The sequence below is a fragment of the Elgaria multicarinata genome, chromosome 14, assembly GCF_023053635.1.
Source record: "Elgaria multicarinata webbii isolate HBS135686 ecotype San Diego chromosome 14, rElgMul1.1.pri, whole genome shotgun sequence".
Lineage (NCBI taxonomy): Eukaryota > Metazoa > Chordata > Lepidosauria > Squamata > Anguidae > Elgaria > Elgaria multicarinata.
In genome coordinates this window covers 16,767,399-16,780,979 of record NC_086184.1, presented here as the reverse complement: position 1 = coordinate 16,780,979, position 13,581 = coordinate 16,767,399, and the positions used below count along the sequence as shown (strand labels likewise).

Below are 13,581 nucleotides of genomic sequence, written 5' to 3'. Positions count from 1 at the left end.
AAAATGCTCTGCTCAACGTTTCGGACGTATCGTCCTTCGTCAGGAGCTGGAAACAGTTGCCGTGCTAGCAGGAGCTATTGTGTCTCACTGGTTTTCTCACCCGCAGTTACAGCGTTGAGCAGAGCATTTTTGGATTTTAAGAATAAAATAGTTTTTAATACGTTTGTCAAGCACCAGAGTTGATTTCTCTTTTTAGCATCTACTGTTGTAAACCACCCAGTACGCTTCAGCTATTGGGCAGTATAGAGATGATGATGATGATGATGATGATGATGATGATGATGATGATGGTGATTATTCCTGTGTGCCCTGGTTCCACTACACCAGCGGTCCCCAACCTTTTTGGCACCAGGGACCGGTTTCGTGGAAGACAATTTTTCTACGGACCGGGGAGGGGGGGTTTGAGGGGATGGTTTTTGGGGGGGAAACCTAAAAAAAACCCCACTCCAGCGTCCTGGCTTCGCTTCAGCTGGGTGGGCCCAGCCGAAGCGAAGCCAAGACGCTGGAGTGGGCAGGCGGCTTCAGAACGGCGTGCCCGGAAGTCACTCTCCCAGAGCGGCTTCTGGCCGGGCGTGCCATTCCGAAGCCACCTGCCTGGCTTCGCTTCAGCTGGGCAAGCGAGATGGCGCCCCGCGCCCAGGTATGCTGGGGTCGGGGGGGGTGAAAGCAGCTCACCTGCGCGACCCGGTTCCTAACACCCCACGGACTGATACCAGTCCATGGCCCAGGGGTTGGGGTCCCCTGCACTACAACACTATTAATGGCTGAGAAATGGCAGTGAAAAGGACTGTTCCTCCTCCTTTTCTTCTTCGTTTTAAAGGGGTGTTTACATGTACATCTACATCTACACATTTTGCTACGTTTTGGAGCGTGAAAGGAAACCAGGCCAGAAACAGCAAGAAGCCCTCGAAGGAGCACACAGGCGTTTTCACTGTGCACACTCTTTCGCTCTCTGTGTTCAGTTGCTATGAAGCAGTCCCCTCGTGACAAAGAACTCTGCCTTTCTTTTTCTTTTTTTGCTTACTAACATTTCGTCATTCAAGGAGAACACAGCATGTTCGGAGCTGACTTCCAAGAGGTAGTAGTTGCTCCTAGAGTTGACTTCAGGGAGTTGCTCACAGGATGAATGCTTGTCTTTTCAATGCCACATCATATATATGATGTGGCATTGAAAAGGCAAGCATGTGTGTGTGTGTGTGTGTGTGTGTGTGTGTGTGTGTGTATACACACACACACACACACACACTATGGAACCAAGCGTGTAGCCTTGCTGAAATGAAACAAAAGACGGCTTCATCCTATTGCACAAACACATAGCAAAGTGGATTGTGGTGGACAGCTCGATGAAAATGTTGCTGTTGCACCTTGTCCTGCTTGTTCATCCCTGGCCAATGGCTGGCTGGCCACTGTGTGAACAGAGTGCTGGACTAGATGGACCCTTGGTCTGACCCTTGGACCCTTGGTCTGATCCAGAAGGGCTCTTCTTATGTTAAAGGGAGCAAGAACCAAAACAAACAAATAAATAAATAAAAATGAAAGAACATTTGTCCAGCACTCCATGTTGGTAATCCTTACTATGTTATTTATGGCCACTGCCTTTTGACAATTAGTTTTCCTAGGCACCCGTTTCCTTCCTCTCTCAAGCTCTAAGGCCGATGCACACTTACTTGGGAGTAAGTACCATTAAACCCAGCGGGACTTGCTCTTGGGTAAACATGCATAGAATGGAGCTGTTGGTACTTCGCTAGGGGATCCGGTGTCCCGGTGAACTGCGTCTTTTGCACAAGGGGGATGCAGCCGATCACCCCCTGCCAAAGTTAAGTGTGTTTCAGGTAAGGATGCTTCGGGTCAGGCAGAGGGTTCCTCTTAGCGCTTCCATTCAAAAGATGTTGTGTAGCCGCTCCATCTTTCCCTCCTTAATGGATTTTCTGTGGTGAGAAAAAAAAGATAGAAGCAGCAATGGGAAAACACACGAGGCTGATGACGATGTCTGGACCAGCGCTCGTTAAATTCTGTAAATGAAGCAGGGTGATTGCAGAATAGAAGCCTTGCCTGGAAGTACTCTAGTCTACATATGAGGTAGCATGAGGTGATAGAATAGAATTTACTCCTTCAGACAGCAGAGGGAGAATAAATGGTGGTGGTGATGGGTTGTTGCTGTTTACAGTTCTGGTCTGAAAACACCTACCCTGCAATGAAAAAAGAAAGCCTAGCACCTCAGGGAGAGAAACATTGCAGTCCAGCCTGCTTCCTGCGATGCTAGCTGCTGCATGGTGTGCATGTGGGTTTTAATTATGAAAAGTGACATTCATCAATCTGATTGCACACGTTTTACCACCACATTCAGCTGCCTGAATGCACACCTTCGGTTGCAATCCTACCTACACACTTAATTGAGAAATAGACCCACTGAAGTCAAAGGGACTTACCTCTGTGTAGCCATGCATAAGGTTGCACTGTACGTCTTGTACATTTCACGATGGAAATGAAATCCGCTCTTCACAATCTCCTCCATCTTCAGCAGGAGGCTGTCAGGAAGCAAGTCTTCTACCTGATTTGTGGAACTCCTACCCCGTCTCTATTCTCCAGTCATGTAAGATATTCACATTTCTTTTCTTTTCTAAAAAATATTTTTATTCCTTTTTCAAAACGAAATCAACCAAACCCACAACACGAAGATAAAAGTCATATTTCAATGCCAGATCAAAACCGTTCTCATCAGCTGGCCGCCTAGCAATAATTTACCACCTGAATTTTGCTGTTCTGTAATGGTCTTTATTGTGTTGTATCTCTTCTAGAAGTATTTTCTGGAAGGCACAGGTGATTTGGGATCTACTGGTAAATCTCTTGGTGGTTTGAAGTAGATGGCCAAGGATTTCTGAAACCAATTGTTCAACATTAGCGGCAACAATATGATTCTCTGAAATGATACTGCAGAGATGAAGAAAGCTTGCAGAGAGCGGGTAACAAAGAGGGATTTTGTTGTCATCGTTAAAGGACTGTTGAGCTCAGTTCTAGTGCTCTAATCCAATTCCTGGGCTCAGATTGATTTAATTCTAAGAGTATATGTGTTTTGCACCAGGCTCTGGTTGATAGATTTCAGGAGCCAGGAAAGCCACCAAGAAGATCCTACAAACCTGAAATCTGCCCACCTCTGGTGTGCAGCGTTTGAGAAGAGGGCTTTAATTTAATGTGTGCATAGCCCGAAAGCAGCGTTCCCTTTTTGTGAAGTTATTTAATGTGAATAAGTTCATTTGTTGTTTCAACCATCATGGTCATATCAACTTTACAGATGAAGTACAGATGCAAAACTCTACAATGCAAAGAAGTAAAATACAAAAAGATACTAAAAAGGTTTTCATTAGAAGGTGCCCACAAATATGTAAAAGTTCATTTTAATACAAAAAAATTAAAATAAAAGATACTAAGAATTTACGTTAAAAGGTCCGTAAATGTATAAAAGTTACTACTACTGATATGTTAAAACTTCTTGTTAAATTTCATCATGACAGTTCACCATATTGACATCCATGAATCATCTTCTCAACTTTTGGGCAGCCACTGTGAATCTTGCAACTCTGTCTATCACAAATTTGTCAGCACCAGAGAGCAAATATATAACTTTAACTTGATCATCACTGTCAGATATATCCCATAACAGATTCAAAATAAATTTTGACCTGGGTTCAGAATACAAAGAACTATATAATAAATAGTGGTTGAAGTCCTCTACTACTTGTTATTATTTAATGTGATACATTGTCCGCCACCTTGGTTGAAAGGTGGGGTAGAAAAGTTTTAAACAAATAAACAGACCTGACTTGCTCACACTGACATTATAGAAGTGTTTATCATAATTATAAACAGTACAGTAAGTATAAATAGTATATAATTTATACAACCACAGAGTTGGAAGGGACCCTAGAGGTCATCTAGTCCAACCCCCTGTTCAGCGCAGGATCTGCAATGCAGAATGCAACTCCAACATCCCTGACAGATGGCTGTCCATCTGCTGCTTAAGTACCACCAGCAAAGGAGAGTCCGTCATCGCCCCAGGCTGAATGCTCTGTTGTTGAACAGCTCTTAAGTTTAGGTTCTCCTAATTTTTAGCCAAAATCTACCAGTCTGCAATTTCCACCCATTGGTTGTAGCCCTGCCCTGCGGGGCAACAGAGGAAAAGTCTGTTCCATCTTCTGCATAATAACTAGGAATGTTAGAGCATTCCGCAATGGATTCCAATGACTTCAGATTTCTGTGGATCCCAAGTCGGCCAGGTCCCACGGACGTCTGGACCAGTTTTTCACTTTGGGTGGTGGCGGTTGTGTTAATTCACATTAGCACTATTGTGAATTAGCGCAAGTAGAACAAAATTTAATTCTGATTTTAAAAATCCAATTCCATCAATTAGCGGACAACGGAATGAAAGACACCTGACATCTAATATTTGAAGACAGCTGGCTTGTCTCCCCTCATTCTCTTCTTTTTCACGCTAAACGTGTCCAGGCTAATCTTGCTGTTTTTCATTGGAATTGGTTTCCAGACCCCTCTCCATTCTGGCTTCCCTCCATGCTCCATTTTAACAATGTCTTCTTTAAAATCTGGTACCCAGAACTGGACACAGTCTTCCAGATGTGCCCTGACCAGCACAGAGTAATGTTTCTAAGTTGTTGTTTTTAAAGGTATTTTATTTATCTGGATAATACCAGTGTTCCTAAAAAATTAAATAGAAAGCTATTGCTGGGAACCCCAAGAAAAGATATCAGTAATTTTTTTTTAAAAAAATGTTGTTATTGTTTATCATTTCCCCAGAGTGCAAACTACTCAAAGTGACTAACAAAGTCTCATTGACTTCAATCTGACTTATGGTACCTCAGGTAAGTGTGAATAGGGTTGCAACTTTACAGTCACGGAAACAACCTTAGAACAAAATTAAAAGTTTTTTTAAAAAAACTGCAAAAAAGAACCAATCTTAATATCAACAACATAAAGACTGTAAAAACCAGATTAAAACAGCAGATTAAAAGAAAGCCAGCCAGCCAACAGCAGCAATTAAATCCTAAACAATGTCAAAACTCTGAAAAGGCCCACCGAAATAAATTAAACCTCCTCTTTAACGTGGCCCGTTGCTGGTCCACATTCAAGCTTGCTTGGATTTGCCTACCTACATTGCTTAGTAATCAAGCTAAACCCCTTAAGAGCTTACTTTTCTACAAATAATAGAGGAATTTACTGCAGGCAGAGCCCACATGGGTGCCTGCCTCTTCAAGAAACCAGGAGAACAGGGCAGGAGCTTAGATTGAACTTTTCCAGTTGTGCCGGGCAGGTGGGTTTCTTCTCCAGAAGACTACGAGATTTCCCATGTGGCTCTCCTCTCTGGCAACAAGTCTTGATAGCACCAGGAGTCCGCATTGTTGGGTACCTGCCTACGGTCACGCATGAGCAAGGGGCCTACTATTAAGCAAAGTGAAGTACTCACCTCAGGCAGATGGTGAGGAGCGAGGAATGGCAGTGAGGTCTATGGGCTGAGGTTTCTGCACTGATTTATTTATTTATTGCATTTATATTCCACCCTTTTTCCTCCTAGGAACCCAAGGTGGCATACATAATCCTCCTCTCCATTTTATCATCACAATAACAACCCTGTGAGGTGGGTTGGGCTGAGAGGCTGTGACTGGCCCAAAGTCACCCAGTGGGTCCCCGTGGCCCTCTTACTTATAGGACTCCAATATTTATTTGATTATTTTGTTGAATTCATCTAGATAGATAGATAGATAGATAGATAGATAGATAGATAGATAGATCAACTAAAAATAAGTACCCCAATTTTATCTGTCAGCAGATTTTGGTTTGTTTCTTTTCTTGTTTTGTATTTTATTATATATTGTTTTGCTGTTAGCTGCATTGAGCAGTGATGGTTGGAAAGGTAGAATACATGTTTAACAAACATACAGGTTTTAAAAATAAAAAGTGGTTATCTTTAATACAGGTTCTGATAAAAACTACAGATAGCACCATCTTAAAATAGGAGTTTTAAGAGAGAGAAGGGAGGATTTCTATTTGAAGACAGTGCATGCTCTTTATTTAAAAAAAACTGAGAGAATGTTCTTTTCCCCCCCTTTAGAACCATTGTTTACCTCATATGAAAACATATGCAAACTGAACTATTGGTTAATCAATGAGGGACACAATCCTATGTATGTTTAGACAGAAAAACTCTACAACTTCCAGCATGCTGGCTTGGGAATGCTGGGAATTGTAGGACTTTTTTCTGTCTAAACATGCATAGGATTGCATCTTAAACCCCATATGATCAATTGACTAAGATGTGGTCTACACATGCAGCCAAAAGAGGTGGTCATGTCATTTTGTCAGGGAGCCAGTGTGGTGTAGTGGCTAAGGTGTTGGACTGGGAGTCAGGAGATCTGGGTTCTAGTCCCCACTCGGCCATGGAAACCCACTGGGTGACCTTGGGCCAATCACGAACTCTCAGCCCGACCTACCTCACAGGGTTGTTGTTGTGAGGATAAAATGAAAAGGAGGAGGAGGATTATGTATGCCGCCTTGAGCTTGTTGGAGGGGAAAAAAAGGTAGGATATAAATGCAATAATAAATAAATAAATAAATAAATGCTCCCTCACCCTCTCCCCCACCTCATTGTAAAGCCTCCCTGTAAATTAAAAAAAAAAGTTCCAATGCATTAGGGAGAAAGGTTATATCCTAGCCCACTTCCTGCTGTGCTACTTTTTTTGAGTTGCAGAAAGATATTCCCATAGGGAAAATGTGATTTCTACACATACACACCCCTACCTGCAATCTATGGAGGGCCTGTCCGTTCTACCACTTCAGGGCTTACTCCTTCCCAAGTCTACAATCGTTCCATTTATCTTCCTCTCTCCCATTTTTGATTGATTGGCTTCCCATGCTTGTGACACATTCTGTTGTTACATTGCGTTGCTTCTCATATTCTTATCCAGGAAAGAATTTTGTCCCAAAGATCAGTGTCCTATGCCACACTTACTTCTCCAGTAAAACAAACCCACCAAGAATCACAGATAAGCAAACCTGCTGTGGTTAGGACCGGCTCTACCATTTGGCAGAGTGAGGCAGCCACCTCAGGCGGCAGATCTTGGGGGCTGGTATTGGAGAATTGAAGCAGAGGATGCCTTCTCTTAGATAATATAGATGTAAGATTCCACTGCTGATCTGAATGGCTTCTAGGGATGGAACTGGCAGGGGAACTATCCATTGCCTCAGGCAGCAAAGAGCTGGTGGTGGAGCCATGGTTAGAGTGCAGGACTGGGACCCCAGAGAGCTGAGTTCTAGTCCTCATGCAGCCATGAAGCTCACTGGGTGGCTTTGGGCAGGTCACTGACACTCACCTTAAACCACCTCACAGGATTGTAGAGGCAGAGGGGAGGAGTAAGCAAGAGGGGAAAGGCAGGATATAAATGTAATAAATAAATAAATAAATAAATAAATAAATCTTTTCTTTTCTTTTTTTTAGGGCTAGAGAGTTTCTCTGCCAAATGCATGAAGTGGTTTCCTTCCTGGGTTGGTAAATGCATATACACATGGGGTAGGGAAGATTTTTTTATACAGTGGGGCTAAGAAAATACAAGACAGTAATAGGTGTGCCCATTTCTATGCTGTGCACAAATGAATACAAGCTTACTTGGTTTGTGCTGAACAGAGAAAAATGACACACCTATTACTATCTCTCTTGCATTCGGTCAGCCTTTCGGCCTCACTGTCTAAATAAATGGCTTGCTTTTGTTAATCTGTACCCATATTCATACCTACCAAACTCAGGAGATTATTTCAGATGCTGCTAAAAACGCTTTAGGGTGCAGTTCCATGCATGTTTAGACAGAGAAAACATCCTGCAACTCCCAGCATGACCCAGCCAGCATGGGTGGGTCATACTGACTTGGGTCACGCTGGGAGCTGTAGGACATTTTTCTATCTAAACATGCATAGGATTACACCTTTAGCCTACAAAAGCTTATGCCACATAGTACATCAGTTGGTGTTTAAGGTGCCACAAGACCTTGAGTTGCTTTTGCCACAAAAGACTAACTCAGGTAGTCTGGAATTTGTCACTATAGAGAAACAAAATCTCTTTTTCTGAACAGCTTCCATCAGCTTTTGATGAGTTTAATTTTGCTTCTTAAGAATCTCATACAGGATTTGGCAAAGAGAAAGAGAGAGAGAGAGAGAGAGAGAGAGAGAAAGAATGCTCACCCACAGCATAAGTTGTATTAGCCAAGTCTTTCAGGCTGGTTGTTCTAGACTGTGCTATAGCTCACAAGCAGAGCATCTGTTTTGCATGCAGAAGGTACCAGGTTCAAACCCAGCCACTTCCAGGTAGGGCTGGAATGGACCCCCCCCCCATCTGAAAGTCTGGAAAGCCACTGCTAGCCAGAATAGACTAGGGAAGGTATACTCTGGCCTCTGGGCATGGTCTGAAGGCACATGATGCAGCTACTTTGCTGAAGCTAAGCAGGTCTGGGTCTGGTCATTGCTTGGAGGGGAGGCCATCTGGGAAGGGAACCTCAAATAGCCACCTCGAGTTCCAAGATTACAGTAACGGGGGATATAAATGAAATAAGTAAATAGGCAACATGGTGCCCTCCAGATGTTTTGGTCTACAATGCCCATATCTATGACCACTGGCTGGAGCAGTTGGGTTCCAAAACATCTGGAAGGCTAGCCCTAAAAAAGATAATACTAAACTATTGTAGCTGGACCAAAGGTCTGACTTTGCGACTCATATTTTTCCCATGGCCTGGTTGTAGGTCTCCTGTGGGAAGCTGGTTGGGCATTCTATGAACAGACTGTTGGACTAGACGGACCCTTAGTCTGATCCAGCATCGTTCTTCTTATGTTCTTATGTTGTATCTTGCAATGTAGGGACAATACGCAACGGGCTTACAGTGGTGTAATGGAATCGGCGCACACAGGGACAAAGCACTGGCTGTTTTGGATTAGCAGGGACGCTGACGTCATCTCCCACTCCTAGAATTTCCTTCTACCTCTGAGTTTAGTTGCAGTCCTCACAGTCCCAGGGAGGTGGAGGGAGGATGGATTTCTCCAGCAACAATATCTTGTGCCTTCTCGTAATGAAAAGTATTTTAAATCAATTTTTATTGTGATTTTTTTAACAAAATAAAATCCATAAAAAAAAGGACCATCTGCAACTACGTACTTCAAAATGGACATAGGCTACTACATGCTTCAAGTAATGAAAAGTATTTTGATGGTTTGCTCTTGAATGGGCAATGAAGACCCCGCTGGCTTTGCAAAAGCCCTGCTCCTGGTGAAGATCACACAGCTAGAACTGGTTTATTTGATATGGGCCAACACAGCTGCCTGCAATTTTGGACTCTCCTCGGTGAGGGGGGGGGGGGGGAAGGCAGGTGAAGCCTGGCTCCAAGGACTGTCATGATGCGTGCTTGCATTTCCAAACTGACCACTACACCACCAGTTACAAACCCTCACCTATGCAGCACCCGCTTTTCCAAACTTCTGGAGAATTTCTGGAAGCAAAGAAGGAAGGGGAAAGTATTACAGGGGGGGGGGACACATCCTGCTGAATGAAGGGCAAAGGAAAGGCAGAAGGTGCAGCTGAGCTTCTTTTCGTTGGCAGGTGCACAAATAAAATAGAACCACACACACACCCCCTTGGTGATTGCCTTAGGAAGCTACGCCTGTGCAGAATGATGGGCAGGGATGGGGGGACGGAGGAGGCAAAGGCAACTCCCTCCCCCTCTCTCCCAGCCAAAGTCACTTGCCCGCCGCCTGCCCCCAAATCTCCCAGCTTCTGTCCGCCGCCCCCCCCCCCCCGCCCCCGAAGTCCTTGGATGTTCCACTTCGAGCAGCAACAGCAGGCGGCGCATGCGCCTCCCAGGGCGAGCGCTCCAGCTGGGCTCGGGCTGGGCTTTGCAAAAGTGGCCAAGGCTTCCGCGGGGGGAAAGCCAGACGCGCGGCCGGTGGGCTAGGCAGAAGCGATGGCTGGCGAGAATCAGCAGCAGACCCTCCGCAAGAGCATCGCGGCGCAGCAGCCCGCCCCGCCAGCCCAACAGCAGCAGCAGCAACATCAGCAGCAGCTGGGGAACGCGGCGAGCGGCCCCCAAAGCAGCCCCAGCAGCCCAGAGATCGTCACTCTGAAGAAGGAGATCGGCTTGATCAGCGCTTGTGCCATCATCATAGGTGAGAGCGAGGCGGCAGAGCGGGGGGCGCGGGGTGGGGGGTGGGGATAGGGAAAGAGGGGGGCAGCCTTGGTGTACAAAGTTGGGGTGTCTAAGAGTGGCAGGAGGAGAAGCAAGCCTTGCTTATACAAGCCCAGCTGGCAGAAAGTTTGTTTGTTTGTGAGTGTCTGCCCCCCCCCACATCTGCCCCCCCCCAAAAAAAGGGCAAAACACGACCCTGTTTACAAGAGATAAGTCTTTGTGAGTGAGATCTGGGGCGATCTTAAGCTTGCTCCTCTAAGCAGGCTTTTCTGGACATCTTAAGGCTGGTTGAAAAAGCGTCTCTTGTGCGTTTCTTGGGTTTTTTTTGGCCTGGCTTTGGAAAGCCGGCTAATAACGCTCTGCAAAGCGGTCTTGTGTGGGCCACAGGATTAGATCCTCTGGTGTATTTCACTTTCTTCTCTTGCCTGTGGTTCAAACCTCTCGTGGCTGGGAGGGTTAGAGAGAAGAGGGGCGCTGGTCAAGATGGGGCGATCGGATCTGTCCCATCGAGGACAGCGCCTGGGTGTAGACAAGGAGTGCGCTCTGGGTTCCGGTTAGAACGCTCGAGCGGATTCACGCGTGATTCGGAAGCGAACCCGGGTTTCCCACGAAGCGTGGACTTGACAGGGTGCTACGTCCAATGCTGCTGGGTGTCTGATGACCTTCGCGAGTGTGTCCGTTTTTAGAGGTCCGCTTAAAAACAGCTGTATTGTATGACCCTGCCTTTTGCACAAGCAAGGAAGAGAATGAATAAAGTGCATGTAGGGGCAAGAGCTATGCTAGGGCTTTATAACGGTATTGACACCTGTTGGGGCACATGACACAGTCCATATGCCATTTTTAATCCGCTTTCAAAGTGTTCTATCCTGCTTGGGTGTAAATCTGGCCTGGATCTTTTTGGTTGCAAATCGAAGAGCAAGTCTTTCAGGGGGGGGGGGGGGGGGAGCCATGCTTCCATAAATCATTTCTCTTTATGGCAAGCCACAGGTACCCCAGGCCATTGCTAGCTCCCTGCAAACACACCAGACATTAGCGGTAGCGAGTTTGCACAGCTTATTTAGAGCTTTTTCAAAGGGGACCCAAAAAGTGCCTTTTATTGTTTGTGTGCATGTGTGAATGAACGTAACACAGCCTTTGTTTATTACGTTCTTTTATCCTACCCTTCTTCTAGAAAGATCAAATTGCCAGAGGCCGGAGACAGAGCACAGTTTTTGCATGCAGAAGGCCCCAGATTTTTTCCACAGCATCTCCAAGTAGGGCAGGCAAAACTCCTGCCTGAAACCCGAAGGGGGGAGGGATGCTGCCAGTCAGTGTTGACAATACTGGGCTGGATGGACCACGGGGCTGACTCAATTTAAGGTGGCTTTCCATGCTCTTATGTTCTTATATCATTCTCTTCCCAACTTCCCATCCTCAGAACAACCCTCTGACATAGATCAGGCTCAGAGAGAAAGAGCAACAAAGATCGGCCCAGGATCACCTTTCGAATTAAGCTTCAGTGTGATTAGAACCCGGATCTTCCTGGCCTTAATCTGAAACTTTAACCCAGCCTCCATCAACCTGGCATCCTCCAGATGTTTTGGACTACAACTCACATCATTACTGACCATTGGCCAAGGCAGCTGATAGGACTTGGAGTCCCAAACATCTAGGTGCACCAGGTTGGGGAAGGTTATTCTCACCATTACACAATGCTGCCTTTTCTTCCTTGTCCCCCTTTTTTTAATATACAGGGATCCTGTCTCAAAATCAGTTGAGTACCTTGTAGAAAGATGGATGTGTTTGCATATTTCAGCCTTCATCTGCTCTTTTGTCACCTATCAGCAGAAGTGCTCCACCTAAACTACCTTTATTGGTCTTTCATGATAGAGGGATTTATTTATTTATTTTGTTCAGGCAGGCCTTTGAGGAAAAGCCTGGACCTCTGTTTATGCATTGGGTTTATTTATTTTTTAATTGTCGTTTGCATTTTAAATGTATTAATATTACAATGCGTTTAATTATATTTTTAACTTTTGTATATTTCCATTTATATGTTTGAATTATATGTGTTTTAATTTTGTAAAGCCGCCTTGACTTCCAGTATTGGGGGAAGAGGATAGAGGATAGGATAGAGATGATGATGATGATGATGATGATGATAAACAGGATAGAGATGATGATGATGATGATGATAATGATAATTGATGATAAACTGGCTTCTACTGTGAGAAACCTCACTTGTGAACACTTGTAATGAACATAAGGATAATTGGGGATGACATCATAGATCTGGGGGGGCGGGGTAAAGTAATTTTTAAGGCACTTACAGCACAATCCTATGCAGGTTTAGACAGAAAAAAAGTCCTACAATTCCCAGCATTTCCCAGCCAGCTTACGGTGTGTAGAGTCATCCCACTATTTGCATCTAGGCAACAAGATCTTGCAAGGAGGTTTTGCTTCCAAATCCTGCAGAACCTGTTTGATCAGAAATTAAGTGGGACACCAAGAACAACCATGATTCTATGAAATCCCCTTTCAGCTACCTTAAAAATGTGTCCCCCCTTTTTATTCCCACCTTACTCTTAGGCCCTGAGTCTCTCAAGAGTATCCAACAGATTTAAAACAAGAGATGTTTACTTTTTATTATTTATTTAAAAGATTTATAAGCTGCTTTTTTTAGGCTAAACCCTCCTTAAGGCATTGTGTTAAATTTAAAGCCCCTAAACACAATTAACAAATTATAAAAACAACAATAATACAACAATAACATCAAAATGAATAACTAAAAAAAGATAACGCCACATACACTATGGCACCCAATAAGACCTTGACTCAGTTATTGGCCATGGTAAACAGGTAAGTCTTTAGGGCCCCCTTGAAGGCCTATAATGATGGGGTCTGGCAGACATAAATTAGAACAGAATTCCATAAGTAGGGGGCCACTGTGGAGAAGGCCTTGTCCCTCTCGCCCACCAGCCTGAATGCTTTGACAGGTGAGCTCATAAGGAGGGCTTACCATGTTGATCTTGGTGTGTTTGAAGTTTGGTATGAGTGAAGGCAGTCCTTCAAGTAACCTGGGCTGAACCTGAGCCTAGAGCATGGTCTGAAGGCACATGAGGCAGCCACCTTGCTGAAGCTAAGCAGGCCTGGGTCTGGTTAGGGATTAGAGGTGCGACCACCTGGGAACCACATGTAGCCACCCTTGAGTTCCACAATGGAAGAAAAGTGGGATGAATAAAAAATCAGGGCTTTGAAGCCCAATACACTGGCACTTTAAATTGGGCCTGGAAACACACTGGCAACTGGTACAATTAGTAAGATAAGAGTGTCACATAATAATAATAATAATAATAATAATAATAATAATAAA

At 44.6% G+C, this 13,581-nt stretch overlaps 1 protein-coding gene across 2 annotated transcripts in view; it reads left to right on the top strand.

Annotated features, from left to right (window-relative positions):
- The first annotated feature begins 9,962 nt into the window (after positions 1 to 9,962).
- Positions 9,963 to 13,581, top strand: part of SLC7A10 (solute carrier family 7 member 10) — a 54,545-nt gene continuing 50,926 nt past the window's right edge. For both annotated transcript variants that reach the window (XM_063141510.1, XM_063141509.1), the window contains exon 1: positions 9,963 to 10,209. In XM_063141510.1, coding sequence (XP_062997580.1) covers positions 10,008 to 10,209 — 202 coding nt within the window. In that variant the 5' untranslated portion in view covers positions 9,963 to 10,007. The remainder of the gene's footprint in view (positions 10,210 to 13,581) is intronic.